The 17104-nt window shown below is 42.2% G+C and overlaps 1 protein-coding gene across 5 annotated transcripts in view; it reads left to right on the top strand.

The window, feature by feature from the left end:
- Positions 1–10058, top strand: part of LOC129710733 (leukocyte elastase inhibitor-like) — a 33256-nt gene extending 23198 nt beyond the window's left edge. For all 5 annotated transcript variants that reach the window (XM_055657956.1, XM_055657962.1, XM_055657971.1 and 2 more), the window contains exons 3-7: positions 2126–2263; positions 4116–4233; positions 5386–5528; positions 7484–7648; positions 8886–10058. In XM_055657956.1, the coding sequence (XP_055513931.1) occupies positions 2126–2263; positions 4116–4233; positions 5386–5528; positions 7484–7648; positions 8886–9290 (969 nt within the window). In that variant the 3' untranslated portion in view covers positions 9291–10058. The remainder of the gene's footprint in view (positions 1–2125; positions 2264–4115; positions 4234–5385; positions 5529–7483; positions 7649–8885) is intronic.
- The last annotated feature ends 7046 nt before the right edge of the window (positions 10059–17104 follow it).

The raw sequence follows: 17104 nt of genomic DNA, 5'->3' as shown, positions 1-17104 counted from the left end.
TAAATCTGAAAAAAACATGAAAGTGTCTGAGTAACTCAGCGGGTCAGGCAACATCTCTGGAGAACATGTATAGGTGACAGTTTGGGTCTGGAATGCTATCAGTTTTTACCGATTGCTTGCTGTAAATGAGTTTATGATTATCATTGTGTAAGTAGTAGAAACAAACAACTGCAGATGCTGGTTAATGCATCAAAAGGTAAAAAGTCCTGGAGTAACTTGTCAAGCCGGCAGGCGATGGTAAGACCCGCGGCTGTTAAGGCCGCGCCAGGCTATGTAAGGCCCCGCTCTGGGTCTTGATGTTGGAACCCCTGGCAGGCGCTGGCAAGTCCCCTGGCCGTTAAAGCCGCTCCGGGTGATATAAGGCTCTGCTCCGGGTGGTTTTCAACCCTGCAATTTGGGCGGGAGAAGTTGCCTTTGCGGAACTCTGAAAAGTGGTCTCCCACCAGAGACCCGCGAGCTCCCGATGTTACCGTCCACCGGGCCTACGGCTGGAGCCTCCGAAGCTCCGGAGCCGGGTCACATCCACGCGCCACCACAGCTCTCCACACTCCGAAGCCAGTCAGCTCCACGATGGTACGTCCACAGGCTCCGTGACGGGAGCCCCCAGGTCGTTCCGGTTGGAGGCCGCTCCACGGTGCTAGGCCCCAACGACAACGGAGACTGCGACAGAGAAAGGGTCGGGTCCCCCGTACAGGGAAGAGATTTAAAAGTTTCCCGCCCCCCACATATACACAGTTTAAAAAAATAAAATAAAGATGGATAGGAAAGATTTAGAGAGATGTGAGTAGGTGGGACTATTGTAGATGGCACATCTTGGTCAGCATGGACAAGTTGGGCTGAAGGGTGTGTTTCTCTGTGACTCTAACACTCTAATTCTGATATTCTTGCTGTTGGAGAATTTCCACACATGCAAGTACTTTGCTGAGACTTAATAACCCCCACAATACTTTGCGAAATGCTGGTGATAACTTGGTTGTATCAGTTGAGAGATGTTCTGAATGTGGAGACAGACTGGTCTAGACAAGATAAAAATAACACATTCCTTCTCTAAAATGACATTTTTTTGGGAGAGGGGGAACTCTGGTGTCTTTTGTTTATAGTTAAAGTGAAAAATTGTTTGTTCTCTGTCGCTTGGGATGTGAATTTGTGGTGGAAATAAGGAAATAAAAGTTCTGAAACTTTTTTAAAAATGGAAATGCTCAGTTGTTTGGGCAGCTTCCTGCTGAGAGCAAATGGGTCGATGATCTTCCATTAAAACTGAAAATGGTTCTAAAAATGCACACTGTTATATCCAGTGTACTGATAGCAAAGTAACAGCAGGTGGGTTTGAGAGAACAGAGGAATTTCTCAGCCACAATATTGGTGCAAGGAACCTATTTGCAGCACAATTCACTGTAAGGATTATTGTTTTGCTTGTATCTTATCCCATTTAACCCCAAGATGAATAACACTATTTTCTTATGCTGTCATAATTTTGAATAGCTTTGGTCAGCCGCTTATTAATAACATTCACGAGTTTGTTGCCCTCTGACTTGACGACCGGATGTTCTCTTGTAGATTGAATGGGAAATGGACCAATGGGAATTTGGTTACTATCTTTATACAAGTCCCTAGAATGCTAGTTTTGTTTGCTTCATTCAGAACTGAGCAGCATAGTGGCATAGCTGGTAGAGCTGCTGCCTAACAGTGCCAGAGACCAGGTTTGACCCAGGCTTCAGGTGCCATCTGTGTGGACTTTGCATATTATCCCTGTGACTGCATTGGTGTTCTTGGTTTCTTGGTCCTCCAAAATATTCCAAATGGAATTTAAACTGGAGGTGGTGAAGGGAGTGCTTAAGCCAGAAAGGGATATTGGGAAGAAAGAGCTACTTTAAATGTAGTTGCATCTGGTTGGGCAACTATATCCCAAACACATGTTGGTTTGTTTGTTTGTAGGTTCATTGGCTTTTGTCCATTGCCCTACTGTGTAAGGAGTGGATACAAAAGTGGGATAACATAGAGCTAGTGTAAATGGGTAATCAATGATCGGCATGACCTTGATGGGCCAAAGGTCCTAATTTCATGCTGTATTTACTAAACTAAACTGAATTTTTCTTTATTAATGTATGTTAACTTCATTTCTTAGGTGCTTGGTTTTGATGGAGTCAAAGACATCCATGCTGAATATCAGAAACTTCAAACGGAATTAATCAACCCTAAGGCAGAGCATGTGTTGAAGCTCGCCAATCGCCTCTATGGGGAGCAGACCTACAACTTCCTTGCAGTAAGATTTTCTTCTGCTTAGAGTATTGGAGGCTAAATTGCCTAATTTGTTTTTGATATATTGATGCAGGAATATTTAATGTGGAGTTTAGTTTGTGAAGGTCTGTACTGGATAAATACAATTAGTAAGATGATACTTTTTTGTAAGAAAGCTTGGTCTTGGGTGATGCTTCACTTATTTGTAGTATGTATGAATATTTCCAATCATTGTTCAGAATTTATTTAAAACAATTGAAATAACTGCAGTGTTTAAATGATTAATTGAATGTGTTTTTGTTTAGTTCAAAATATTATGTACTATAAATACTTTACATGCACAGTGGGAGAGTCTAGGACAAGAGGTCAAAGCCACAGATTGAATGGACATTCTTTTAGGAAGGAAATGAGCAGAGATTTCTTTAGTCGGAGGGTGGCAAATCTGTGGAATTCTTTGCCACAGAAGGCTGTGGAGGCCAGGTTAGTGGATATTTTTAAGGCAGAGACAAATAGTCTTGATTAGTACAGGTGTCGGAGGTTATGGGGAGAAGGCAGGAGAATGAGGTTAGGAGGGAGAGATAGATCAGCCATGATTGAATGGTGGAGTAGACGTGATGAGCAAAATGGCCTTATTCTACTCTGTAGTAATCTAAGCCCTCTGCTGCCTATAATAATCAGATAATAATGTTTCCCAAGACTATTTAGAGAATTATTCATTCATGGCATGAGGGCAACATGTATCATCCCTGTGCAGGTGATGATCTAACTATCTTGAACTATTATAATTGTTCTACTCTGAAAACAAGTTATTTGATGTGTTTATTTTCTCGCTGCAAATGTCAGTGCTATCATTTTCTACATATGAAGCACTGGAATGCGAGGCCGGGCTTTCATTAGCATTCAGGTACGTGTCTTAATTCATAAATTTCATGTTCATGTTATAGGAGCAGAATTAGGCTATTCAGCCCATCAAGTCAACTTTGCTATTCAATCAAAGATAGATCAACTTTGCTGATCTATCTTTCCCTCAACTCCATTTGCCTGTCTTCTTCCCATAACCCTTTACATCCTAATCAATCAGTTATCTTGTTAAATACGCCAAAACACCTGGCCTCTACAGCTGTTTGTGGCAAAGAATTCACCACAGATCACCACCCTCTGACGAAAAATATTCCTCCTCTTCTCATTCCTCTTATTCGAAGGCTATTCCCTCTGGTTCTTGACACTCCCACTAGTGGAAACATACTCCCCACTCTACCCAGGGAAAGGGGGAGGGGTGTGGGGGGAGGAGGGGTGTGTGGTGGGGGGGGGGGGGGGGGGTGGAGCGACTCCACTCAGCAGCAACCGGTCGTGGCACCACACAGCACCCGACCCCACACACAGCCGGCTTTCCCGACCCCGCACACAGCCGGCTTTCCCGACCCCGCACACAGCCGGACTTCCCGACCCCGCACACAGCCGGCCTTCCCGACCCCACTCTTGCGGACTCAATCAGGATTTCTTGTGGACTCAGCCCCGCCTCCGGGGCTTTATTTTCCAGCAGGTGCCAGAAGGGGCGTTACCTTCATGGTGACTGACAGGCGAGAAGACCAATCTGCTGATCTCATGTTTTTTTAAACCTTCATAACTTCTGTAAAATTCCACCGATCGGAACAAAGCTTGGTAGGTTGGAGTAGAGGAGAACGATGAGTAAGGTGGCGAAAAAAATCCTATTGATAAAGAGTACCGTTTTTGAACAAATTTAATTTTTTTTTTATAATTAAAAAAAAAAAGCAAACCGGAAGAGGTCACGATGAGAGTTTTAGTAATAGTATAGATTAACAATTAAATGGTACAAATTGGAAAAGTGAGGGTTATTTTGATCTGTTATCTTTTAGGATTTTCTTGCTGCCACACTGAAATACTATCAGGCACAGCTGGTTTCAGTTGACTTTGCTAATGCATCAGAAAAAGTCAGACCAGAAATCAACAACTGGACAGAAGAGCAAACTGCAGGCAAGTGATGCTGGAGAATACATGTGACAATACATGTCCTCTGCTGTCTATAATAATAGAGTAAGCAATGTTTCCCAAGACTGTACAGATAATTTTTCATTCATGGCATGAGGGCAGTATGCATCATCCCTGTGCAGGTGATGATCAAACTATCTTGAACTATTATAATTGTTCTGGGCTGAAGGTATACTTCCATCGAGCTCCATATCTGAATTCAGTGGCCCAGTGATAGTGAAGGAACACTTGTGTGTTTGATATTTGATAAAGTTCTTCATGGCAGCCTGATCCAGAAGATTGCTACATGGAATCCACAGAGGCTTGGCTGTTTGATTTCAGAACTGGCTTACTCACAGAAGAGAGGGTTGTGGTGGAAGGTAGTTATTCTAGCTGTAGATCTGTGACCAGTGGAGCTTAGTTTAGGCATACAGCGAGGAAACAGACTTGCCAAGGTTGGTTGTATCCTACACACTGAGGGCAATTTACGGAAGCCATTTAACCGACAAACCTGCACAGCTTTGGGATGTGAGAGGAAAAGAGAGCACCCGGAGAAAACCCATGCGGCCATAGGGTGGACATACAAACTTTGTACAGACAGCACTTGTAGTCGGGATCAAACCCGACTTTCTAGCACTGTAAGCAGCAGCTCTGGCACTGTGCCACTGTCATAGTGTAGCTTTATAGGCATTTGGTTAGGCCACATTTGGAGTATTGTGTTCAGTTCCGATCGTCCCGCTACAGGAGGGATGTGGATGCTTTGGAGAGGGTGCAGAAGTGGTTTACCAGAATGCTGTCTAGATTATATTGGCTTTAAGGAGAGGATGGAGAAACCTGCATTGTTTTCTCTGGAATGTCAGTTCAGGGCCTGTTCCAATGCTGTCCTGTTCTATGTATTTCCATGTTGGGCTGGAGTGTTAACTGGAATCTGCAAACACACACGTTTCCATGTACCTACTCTCCTTGATCTTCCTGATTAGAGAAGTCACATGTGGGAGAGTCATCATTACCTGCAAGTCATAAACCTTTACACTCTGCAATAATGTGCTTGGTCTTTCTTTGGTTTGGTGACTTTGCTATGTTGTTTGTTTTGATTACCTATTAATAACGTGCATGCTATCATCCCTCTTCCCCCACCCCACTGCAACCACTCCTTAGGCAAGATCAAGAATTTACTAGCTGAAGGAACTGTTGATGGAATGACAAAACTTGTTCTTGTAAATGCCATATATTTTAAGGGAAACTGGAACAAGAAATTTGAGAGTGAAAATACAGAAGGGGGCCAATTCCGAATAAACCAGGTAATGTGCGAGTGAGAAAAATAAAAAATGTTGATGAATATTGAACTCCATGTGATAGTTGATCAACAAAGTGGTGAAATCTAACAGGATGTTGTGAAATGTCCAGAATAAATTCTTGCTTTTTAGTACAATAAAAAGTTGGATATATTGCCCACCATAACTGGTTATCAGGTTCCTGTTTACTTAAGTAAGATAATGGGTTACAAATTTGAATGGCTCATTTCACATGATTTTGCTGACATCATTCTTAATCATCAACAAATGTTTTCTCTTGCTACTGAACAGATAGGAAAGTAGCTCAAGAAATGTATTTTTATCATTTTGGATTTGAGATGCGTCTCGAGTAATGTGGGTGAAGAGTTTGGTTTTTGCTGTGTAAGTTAGTGGAAACTTATAGTGTTGAGTGGAAAAATGCTTGGTTCTGTTGCAGCTGTGATGACGGTTAGTCACTCGTATTGAGGAAAATGATCATTGGTGATAACGTGCGAGTCAGTTGTTTGAGTCATTTAACCTGATCATTGGTGATAATGAGATCATGCGCTTGTGAGATCAATTGTCTTGAGGAACCTGACCTTTGCCTTTAGACACATACTGTCATGATATGATTGGAGGACCATGAAAGCGTGCCAAACTGCTTCTGCTTGCTACTGTTGATATACTTGTACTATGCCTATTGTAAATTATTTGCTCTGGGGAACACATGGAACTCCAAGAGAGTGACAGGTTATGGACCAGAGTAAATCCCCTGGGGTGACGGATACACTTCTTGAAGCAAGAATGGTGTGTTGGTTCAGTATATTTATTGAGGAAAGATCGAGGGGAAAATAATCCAGTTTAACATGGAAGGTAAACTTAGAAGGTAAATAACTGACAACAAATAATTATTTTGTCTCAGTAAGTGCTTATGGCACAGCCTGAAGGTTAGTTTAGTTAAGAGACACAGCGTGAAATGCTTCAGCCTACCAAGTCCAACCCGATCAATGATCACCCACACACTCATTCTACGTGATGCACTAGGGGTAATTTACAGAAGCCACTTAGCCTATAAACCTCTACGTCTTTGAAATGTAGGAGGATCCCGGTGCACCCAGAGATAACTAACATGGTCACAGAAAGAACATAGAAACTCTGCTCAGACAGACAGCACCTTTAGTCAGAATTGAACCTGGGTCCCTGGTGATGTAAAGCAGCAGCTCTACCACTGTGCTACCTGACAAAAAGTAATATTGAATAGTGGGTTTCCAAAATGTAATGGAAGAAATTATCGTCACTGAAAGTGCCAACAAAGTCTCCTACCCAAGGCCCTCTAAGTTTTGAAGAAAAACACTACTTTCCAACAAGTTTTGTGTGCATGTCTTCTTTAAAAATATAGAATGAAGCCAGGGAGTTGTCGACTGGTTACTTTATGGATGCAGTGACTGATTACATTACATTTACAGGTTTTCGGGGAGCTAGCCTGTATTTATAAATAAAATGTAAAAAATGCAGATACTGGAAATCTGCAGGAAAATACTGGAAAATCTCAGCAGGCCAGTCAGCATTTGTGGAAAGAAATGGTTCATGTTTTGGGCATAAAACATCTGTCAGAACTGAGAAAGAGAAAAGAGTGTGATCTTGGTAGCTGAGACAGTGGAGGAGAACATTGGATGGAACAAAGGAATTTATCTGATGGGTTGAAATAATGTGAGAAAAGTTGGAGCAAGAGGTCCATTTTGACTGGAATTGAGTTTGGGTCAACCATGTGAACTTCAAGATTGTCATTCCTGGAAGGAAAAAGATAGTGAATTCAATGATGTAAAAGAGTAATAATGTCCTTGAGTTCGCAAAATAAAATGTCAGGAATTGTTGAATAAAACTCTATTTTGCATTTCTCATTCATCTATTAAAATTATTTCCCCTTTTCCTGGGTTAAATGAGTCTACAACTGCTCATTTTTCTTTTGTTTTTGCTTGCAGCATGACACAAAACCTGTTCAAATGATGCAGCAGAAAAGCAAATTTCCATTCAATTATATCCAGGAACTTTCAACCCAGGTCCTCGAGCTCCCCTATGTGGGCAGTGAGCTCAGTATGGTCATCCTGTTACCGGATATAAATGAGGATTTCAGTCAGCTCGATAAAGTAAGTGGGAAGATTTGATATGAAACAATTTGAATTATTTTTCAAAGAAACAAAAATTGGATTCCACCTTCCTGTCACGCAGGAGGGAAAAAACCCAGAGTAATTGACAAATGAGACTTGGTCATGCTAGTTTATAGAAATGACGTGATTAAGCCTAAATATGTTTGTGATTTTAAAACCCTGATTAGCAATTAATGTTGTTGTGATAATGTGACAGGTATATTTGCATATATAAATTGTAAACACACAATATTAGACAAGGCTATTTAATGCCTCAAGATAGCTTTGCCGTTTAATAAAATCAAAGTTTTACTTGTAACAATACAAAGCAGACCAGGCATGGACTGGTGAGCCGAAGGGCCTGTCCATCAAAGCGAAGGCAAACAAAGTGCACCAAAGCCTCTACTTCCTTAGAACTCCCCTCACCAACTTTCAGAAATGGTCTGTAGAATTTGGATGGATCGCAGCATGGTTTGGGAAAAGCTCCATCTAAAACTGCAAGAAATTTAAGAGAGTTATAGACATGGCCCAGATCATCACACAAACCAACCTCCCTTCCATTGACGCGTCTACTCTTCGTGCTGCCTCGGTAAGACCACCATCATAATCAAGGTCTAGTCCCACCCTGGTTATTCCCTTTTCTCCCCTCTCCCATCAGGCAAGATGTAGAGAAGTGCAAAAATACATACCTCCAGATCCGCAGAGAATTTTTCCCAGCTGTTATCCGGCAATTTTATCACCAACTAGAGAGCGGTCCTGAGCTCCCATCTACCTCATTGGAAACACTTGGACTATCTTTTATCAGACTTTACTGGGCTTCATCTTGCACTAAACGTTATTCCCCTTTAGCCTGTATCTGTACACTGGATGACTTGATAGTAATCATGCATAGTCTTTCTGCTGACTGGAGAGCACGCAACCAAAAAGCTATTAATCTCAATACATGTATCGATCTCCTGTTTTACTGAGTCTCCTTTCCCTTCCTGTGTCGCATTCCCTCCCTCCATTTCCTTTCTCATCTGACACCCTTTTATTTCTATTTCATTTCTAACCTTTATCACCACCTCCATCTACCTAACAACCCTCCTCAGCTGTATCCATCTACCACTTGCTAGCTTGATCCCATCCTTGCCTCAATTGTCAGCATGGACTGGTGAGATGAAGGGCAGGTTTATATGGTTTATCTAAACTAAATTTCATCTAGAATTTAAAAAAAAAATGTACTTTGTGTTTTAAGCTTCAGAACCATATCACTTTTGATCATCTGATGGATTGGACCAACCCAGACACGATGAAGCAGGAGGAGGTTGAAATTGTGTTGCCAAAATTCAAGCTGGAAGAGAAATATGATCTTGAATTGCTCCTCTCCCGAATGGGGATGGTGGATGCGTTTAGCAGCATGCAAGCCAACTTCTCAGGAATGACTAGTAGAAACGATTTATTTTTGTCAAAAGTTGTCCATAAATCCTTTGTGGAAGTCAATGAGGAAGGCACAGAAGCAGCTGCTGCAACAGCTGGAATTATGATGATGCGATGTGCAATGATAAGTAACAGGTTTGTGGCTGATCATCCATTCCTGTTCTTCATCCGGCACAACAAAACGCGCAACATATTATTCTTTGGAAGGTTCTCCTCTCCTTAAAACACAGTGCTATTTGGCTGCAGCATTTCAACCCATATCTTTCTTTTCCTCTTGACCCACTCTACATTGCCAATCAGATTGGTTGCCTGATGTCAACATAAGTAGTCTTCAAGGAGGAGCAAATAACATTTTAGCAAACTGAGGAATTCTGCTATGATAAATTTTTATGATGGCCAGAGATTAAGTGGAAAAACTTCAGCTTGAAATTTGCTTCTAATTGTTATGGGATGCTGAGTGAATTTGGATAGTTATCAAATGCTTCAAAAATATGCCTTGTCATTACTCACATTCTTGTTAAATGAGGTGCACTATCTGGCTTAATACTCCACCTCCCCCACCGCCTAATTCAACATGCAACATTAATAAATATTATCTGCAGGGCAGTGAAATGTTGCATTGCACAATTACTGAAAAACACACATCAAATTTTGAACAGCTTGTATAACTTCCTAACTTTGTCCAGAATTATTTCCTTTGGCCACCTTGGCCCCATGGCACCACAGCTCCTTGGTCTGTTTACAGTTCAATTTATGTTGGTGTTCTGAGTTAACGTTGCTTATCTGGGTTAATGTTCCAGGTTCACCATGCTACATAAGAAATAATTTGACATGCAGTGGAATGTATTAATTGAGAATTTATTGCAAGGAATATGGAAAGGCTTAAAATGAATACTCAAAATATATGTTTTCATATTCAAGACTGAGATAAAGCATAATAATGTGTTTAATGTTTTATCTACTAAAATAAAAATGCTTACATTGAGCTCCATGAATAATTGTGAACATGAATGGGAATGTTACAATTTTTTTGATTCAATTTTTTCTTTACATTGTTTGAAATTAACATTTAATGCGTACCTCCATATGATCTTGGACAGAAATAATAATAGAACATTAGTTACAGCCATGGATCATGGATTTTCATGTTACTGTATATCTGGCACACATGGTTCACCTCTGACACCTTACTAATCAAGAATCTATCTATCTCTGCCTTAAATATATCCACTGATGGCCTCCATATCTTTCTGTGGCAAAGAATTCCACAGATTCACCACCCTCTGATTGGAAAGAAATTCCACCTCATCGTCTTCCTAAAAGAACGTCCTTTAATTCTGAGACTATGACCTCTGGTCCTAGATTCTCCCACTAGTGGAAACATCCTCTCCACATCCACTCTATCCAAGCCTTTCACTATTCTGTCCATTTCAATGTGGTTCCCTTCTCATTCTTCAAAACTTCAGCGAGTTCAGTGCTGACAAATGCTCATCATATGTTAACCTACTCATTCCTGGGATCATTCTTGTAAACCTCCTCTGGACACTCTCCAGAGCCAGCACATCTTTCCTCGGGTATGGTGTCCAAAATTGCTCTTAATATTCCAAATGTGGCCTGACCAGCACTTTCTAGAGCTTCTGCATTACATCACTTTTTTTGTATTGGAAAAACCTCTCAAAATAAATGCTGGCATGGCATTTGTTTTCTTTACTAATGATTTGACTTGCAGATTAACCTTTTGGAAATCCAGCACCAGCACTCGAAGGGCCCTTTGCACCTCTCATTTCTGGATTTTCTCCCCATTAAGAAAATAATCTCTGCCTTTATTCCTACAAACAAAGTCCATGAATCTGCACTTTGCTACGGTATATTCCATCTGCCACTTCTCTGTCTGCTCTCCCAACCCATCCAAGTCCTTCTGCAGGTCCCAGATTTTGCTGCACCACCTGCCCCTCCACCTAATTTTGTATCATCCGCAAAGTCTGGAGTGTGGCGGCGCCTAACAGCAGCGGCTTGACTGCAGTCCGTCTGTCGTTATTTTTAATTTTTGTCCCGTTAGATGTATGTTTAATTTTTATTTATTTTTTAGCTGTGTACGGGCGGGGGTGGGATGGGGGAAACCGTTTGATCTCTTCCCTGTTCGGGGACCCGACTTTTTCCCTGTTGGGTCTCCAGTGTCTTTGGGTCTAACATCAGTCACGGAGCCTGCGGACTCGCCATCGCAGAGGTGGCAGACTTCGGAGAGCGGGGAGAGCTGTGTGGTGGCGAGCTTTGGAGGCTCCGGCCGCAGGCACGGTGGACAGAAACATTGCAGGTCCTGGTGGGAGACCGTTTTTTTGAACTACCGTTCCCGCCGGAATAGCGGGGTTTAAATGACTCGCAGCGAGGCCTAACATCGCCCCGCACGACTTAAACGGCCGCGGGACTTACAATCGCCCGCCGTGGGCTTTAACATCATGAGCCTCAGTCACCTTGACGCTGCAGTTGGACTGCTGGACTGCGGGAAGAGATAAGACTTTTGCCTTCCATCACAGTGAGGAAGTGTTGGAGATTCACTGTGTTGGATGTTGGTGTTAAGTGTGTGTCGTCGTTTTTTTTGTAATGTCATGAATGCAAGAATGAAATTTTGTTTAAACCTTGTCTGTTTGAATGACAATAAAAGGCATTCTATTCTAAACTTGGCCACAAAGCCGTCAATCCCCTCGTCCAAATCATAAATATACAACGTGCAAAGCAGCAGCACTAGTACCGAGCCGAGCCCTGATGAACCCAGAAATACCACCCCCCCCTCCCCCCGCCCACCCTTTATCGCACTGCGCTCTGTGCCGGAAATAGAGCCCAGTCCAGCACGGCTGCCCAATAAAACAGGTTTGCATCCACATCAGATGGTGATCCCGTGTACGTTTGTAATTTGGAAGGCAGTTATTTGTTTCCACCAAGATAAACCATGGCCATTGCAGTGAAAATGGAGAAAAAATACATTATCCACTTGATTTCTTTCAGTCAGTTCTCTGAATATGTCAAGGATGAAATGGTGATTTGCTTCATTTAATTCCTCCAGTGTTTCAAACTACAAGAAAAATATACTATTCAGATCATTAGAGTGACTTTGATATGACAAGGTACAGCAACCAAATAAATGAAGCTTCATAAATCGAGTGCTGTCTACATTGATTAATTTATGTTTTTCTCTGAAGTGTCAAGCTGTTATATTTTACATGCCTTAAGTATAAATTTGATTCCATTAACCAGTGTAGTGAAGCAGTTTTGTTGATGGTTTTCATTAAACAAAGACCTCTGAATCAAGGCACACCTTGCCAAAGGGTTCATTAGGTCAATATACTATATGAGCTCGGGTAAACTGCGAAATGGTTGGGAAAGCAAATATTGGGCTGAATCATATTCAATTTGGACCACTGCCCAGACACATCCTTTACCACCACACTTCCCTCCCACCCAACCTTGGGTAGCACTTAGCGAGAGAATTGCTGGCAACTTCCCGCCCAACTGGAACAACGGCTTGAAATTTTTTTTAAAGTAAACCATGAAGGAGTATTTCAGTTTAAACCTACCTCTTTCGGCCTCCATTTATTCTGTCTAATAACATGTTGCTAAATAGAAAAATATCTTCCGATACAAATAGATTTACGGGGTTTATTTTATGCACAGTTATCAATGAAAATCTGCAAGGAGCAATAACGTAAACAGTAAAACGTACACTTGACTGAGTCTTTCGAATTATTTGCTCCTCCTTCCTGCAATACATTCACAACCTCCCAACTGGCACCAACCTCTCTGGAAAGTTATAGAATAAGGTAACTCGGACCATGACAGGAAGGTCAGTCAGTCATTGAACCTTTCAGGTCTGTTTCATCATTCAGTTCAATCACTGGTATATTCATAATTGTTTTACTCGTGCTTGAACTATTTAAATGCCTCGGCCCCAAATTTGCAATGCATTTTTGTTTATTTATCTGTGATGTAGCCGGCATCTAATTTCCAATCCAAAATGCCCTCGTGAATTTGTCTTCAAAAGTTCTGTTACTTTTCATGACCGCAATCCCATAGTGCTGTGGGATAGGGATAAGTTGGGTAACATCAGAACCGATGTGAGAGGAATGCCAAATTAAAGAAGTTATATTTGAATACATGTAGTATAAGAAACAAAGTGAATGAGCTTGTAGCACAGTTAGAAATTGGTAGGTTCAATGCTGTGGGTATTACAGAGACGTAGCTGCAAGAGGATTGGAGCTGGTAGCTGAATATTGAAGGTTACACGCCCTATCAGAAAGACAGACAAGTGGACAGAGGGGGTGGGACCGTGGGTTAGTTCTGTTGGTAAGGAGTGAAATTCGGTCCTTAACAAAGAGTGATATTGGATTAGAAGATGTAGAGACCTAGTGGATAGAGCTGAGGACTAGAATACAAAAACAGGGATGTAATGCTGAGGCTTTATAAGGCTACTGGTTAGACTGCATTTGGAGTATTTTGAGCCACATATCTGAGGAAGGATGTGCTCGCATTGGAGAGTGTCCAGTGGAGGTTTAAAGGAATTATCTCTCGAATGAGTGAGTTAACATATGATGAGCGTTTGACCGCACTGGGCCTCTACTTGCTGGAGTTTAGAAGGATGAGGGGAGACTCCATTGAAACTTACCGAATAGTCAAAGGATTGAAGAGAGTGGATGTGGAGAGGAAGTTTCCACTAGTGGGAGAGTCTATGACCAGAGGTCATAGTCTCAGAATAAAAGGACATTCCTTTAAGAAGGAGATGAGGAGGAATTTCTTTAGTCAGAGGGCATTGAAACTGTAGCATTCGTTGCCACAGAACGCTTTGGAGACCGAATCAATAGATAGTTTTAAGGCGGAGATAGATTCTTGATTAGTATGGATGGTCAGGGGTTATGAGTAGATGGCGGGAGAATAGGGTTGAGGCGGAGAGATAGATCAGCCATGATTTAATGGTGGGCCGAATGGCCTAATTCTGCTCCGATCCCATGAATTGTTTAAAGGCCAGCTGATTAAGGTGCAGGATCAGCATGTTCCAGTGAGGAGGAAGGATAAGGGTAAGGATCACAAGGAACAGGTTTTAAACTTGGTCAGGAAAAGAGGAAACATGTCAGGTTTAAGAAGGTGGTATCAGCATGTTCCAATGTGGATGTTTCATGCGGCATGGTGGCGCAGCAGTAGAGTTGCTGCCTTACAGCGAACCCGGAGATCAGGGTTCGATCCTGACTATGGGTGCTGTCTATGGGTTTTCTCCGAGATCTTTGGTTTCATCCCACGCTCCAAAGACGTACAGGTTTGTAGGTTAAATGGCTTGGTAAATGTAAAAAAATTGTCCCTAGTATGTGTAGGATAGTGTTAATATGTGGAGATCGCTGGTCGGCATGGGCCGAAGGGCCTGTTTCCACGCTGTATCTCTACATTAAACTAAACTAAACTAAATCAGGCAGGGCTTATGAGGAATATAAAGCGAGGAGGGAAGAACTCATGAAATGTCATTGGCGAGTTAGGATAAGGAAAATCCTAAGGCTTTTTATACAATCTGTTAAAAGCAAGAGGGTCGCAGGAAGAAGGTAGGAACGCTCAAATATAATGGACAGTATATATGCTTGGAGGCGGAGGATGTAGGTGAGGTGCTTTGCATCTATATTTACCAAGGTGAAGATCTTGAAGGACAGCAAGATTGAAGTTAAGAATAAAAATACACTGAGGCAGTTTGAGATCAAAAAGGAGGTGGCGCTGAGCCTCTTGAAGAATATTAAGGTGGATGTCCCCATGTCCTGATGTGATCTATCCCAGGTTATTGAGGGAGGCAAGAAAGGAGATTTGGTGGCTCTTGATGAGGATCCTTGTTTCTTTAGCCAGAGGCAATGTCCCAGAGAACTGGAGATTGGCCTGTGTTGCTCCTTTGATTAAGAAGGGAAGTAGAGTGGATCCAGTAAATTATAGGATGGCCAGCATCATGTCAGTGGTAGGAAAACTATTGGAGATAATTATTTGAGGTTAATTAAGCCATTGAGCTAATTGGATATATCTAGCATTGCATGGTATATGGCAGGTCATGTGTTACTAATTTGATTAAGGACATTAATGCAGATGTTGGGCTGAGAAATGGAAGATGGAGTAAATGTGCAATGGATCCAAGCAAGTGTGAGGTATAGCAAACTGGGAAAATGAATGTGAGGGGAGGTGCAGATCTTGCAGTTCAAGTTCATTAAATGTGGTAGCACAAGTTGAGAGGATGGTAAGGATGTTTTATGGTATACTTGTATTCATTGCTTGGGGCATTGAGTGTAAGTGAGGCATTGATAGGGGACGATCAGCCATGATCACAATGAATGGTGGTGCTGGCTTGAAGGGCCGAATGGCCTCCTCCTGCACCTATTTTCACTGTTTCTATGTAAGAGCCAGGAAAGTCATGATGCAGCTCTGTCGGCTCTCTGAAGGCCATATTTGGAATATTTAACGTGCAGTTCCGGTCGCCCCATTACAGGATGTGGAAGCTTTGGAACCCACGAAGTCATGGGGAGAACGAAAACTCCGTACTCGGGATCGAACCCGAGTCTCTGAAGCTATAAGGCCGCCACGGTGGCACAGCAGTAGAGTTGCTGCCTTACAGCGAATGGATTGCCTGTTTGTGGCGGGGGTGGAGGTGGAGGAGAGAAAGCTCGAAGAGAGGAGAGCAGAACAAATCATGATGAGTGATAGTGGATACAGGTGAGGGAGAGGTGAGCTTGATAGGCAGATGGTTGGATAAAGGACAGATGGAGACAAAAGTATGAGAAAAGGATAAAGGTGGTGCAAAATGTGAGGCTTGAAGGAATACATGGAAAATAGGTGCAGGAGTAGGCCATTCAGTCCTTCGAGCCTGCACCGCCATTCAATATGACATGGCTGATCATCCAACTCAGTATCCTGTATCTGCCTTTTCTCCATACCCCCTGATCCCTTTAGCCACAAGGGCCACATCTAACTCCTTCTTAAATATAGCCAATGAACTGGCCTCAACTACCTTCTGTGGCAGAGAGTTCCAGAGATTCACCACTCTCTGTGTGAAAAATATTTTTCTCATCTCGGTCCTAAAGGATTTCCCCTTTATCCTTAAACTGTGACCCCTTGTCCTGGACTTCCCCAACATCGGGAACAGTCTTCCTGCATCTAGCCTGTCCAACCCCTTAAGAATTTTGTAATTTTCTATAAGATCCCCCCTCAATCTTCTAAATTCTAGCGAGTACAAGCTGAGCCTATCCAGTCTTTCTTCATATGAAAGTCCGGACATCCCAGGAATCAGTCTGGTAAACCTCCTGTACTCCCTCTATGGCAAGAATGTCTTTCCTCAGATTTGGAGACCAAAACTGTACACTATACTCCAGGTGTGGTCTCACCGAGACCCTGTACAACTGCAGTAGAACCTCCCTGCTCCTCTACTCAAATACAGTTGGATGGGGAGGGGTGAAGGGTGGAAGTGGATGCGAGTCCAGGTAGCACACAGCGGGGGAAGGAAGATGGTTTTTGGAGCTTTGTGAGCCTGCAGTGAAAGGTTAGGTTTGCAAATGAGCTTTCTCCAGAATGACCACAGGTTCAAAATCTGGCAGATTTAATACTCACAGTAGGGAAGAGAAAGGAATCCTCAAACATGGACAAAATAGAGAGGTCCGAAGTGATCTGGCTGTCATCCTCGTCCTCTACATTGCATTTACCTAAAGCAACTCATCGTCCCTCGCAAACTAATAGCATCAATCTGCACCATCACAGCAGAGGTTGCTACATGTTAAGGACATTTGGTGTGTGTTTTTAAACCTTGAGGGGAAATTAATCAGACAGAAATGTACCAAGCAAGTACATTTTAAAAGTACAAGCCGAGAGTCCATAATGCTTGTACAAGGTAAAGTGAAAAGCTTTTGTTGTGCCAAATGCTGAATTTCCAAGAAGACAGACAAGTGATAATGTTGTGAAGGCTTCAGAAAATCTGCATTTACCATTAATAAATGGCTGTTATATATCAGATTATTTTTGGTTTAAGAAGTTTCA

Source organism: Leucoraja erinacea, chromosome 2, assembly GCF_028641065.1.
Source record: "Leucoraja erinacea ecotype New England chromosome 2, Leri_hhj_1, whole genome shotgun sequence".
In the NCBI taxonomy this organism is placed as follows: Eukaryota; Metazoa; Chordata; class Chondrichthyes; order Rajiformes; family Rajidae; genus Leucoraja; species Leucoraja erinaceus.
This window is presented reverse-complemented; position numbering and strand designations above follow the sequence as displayed.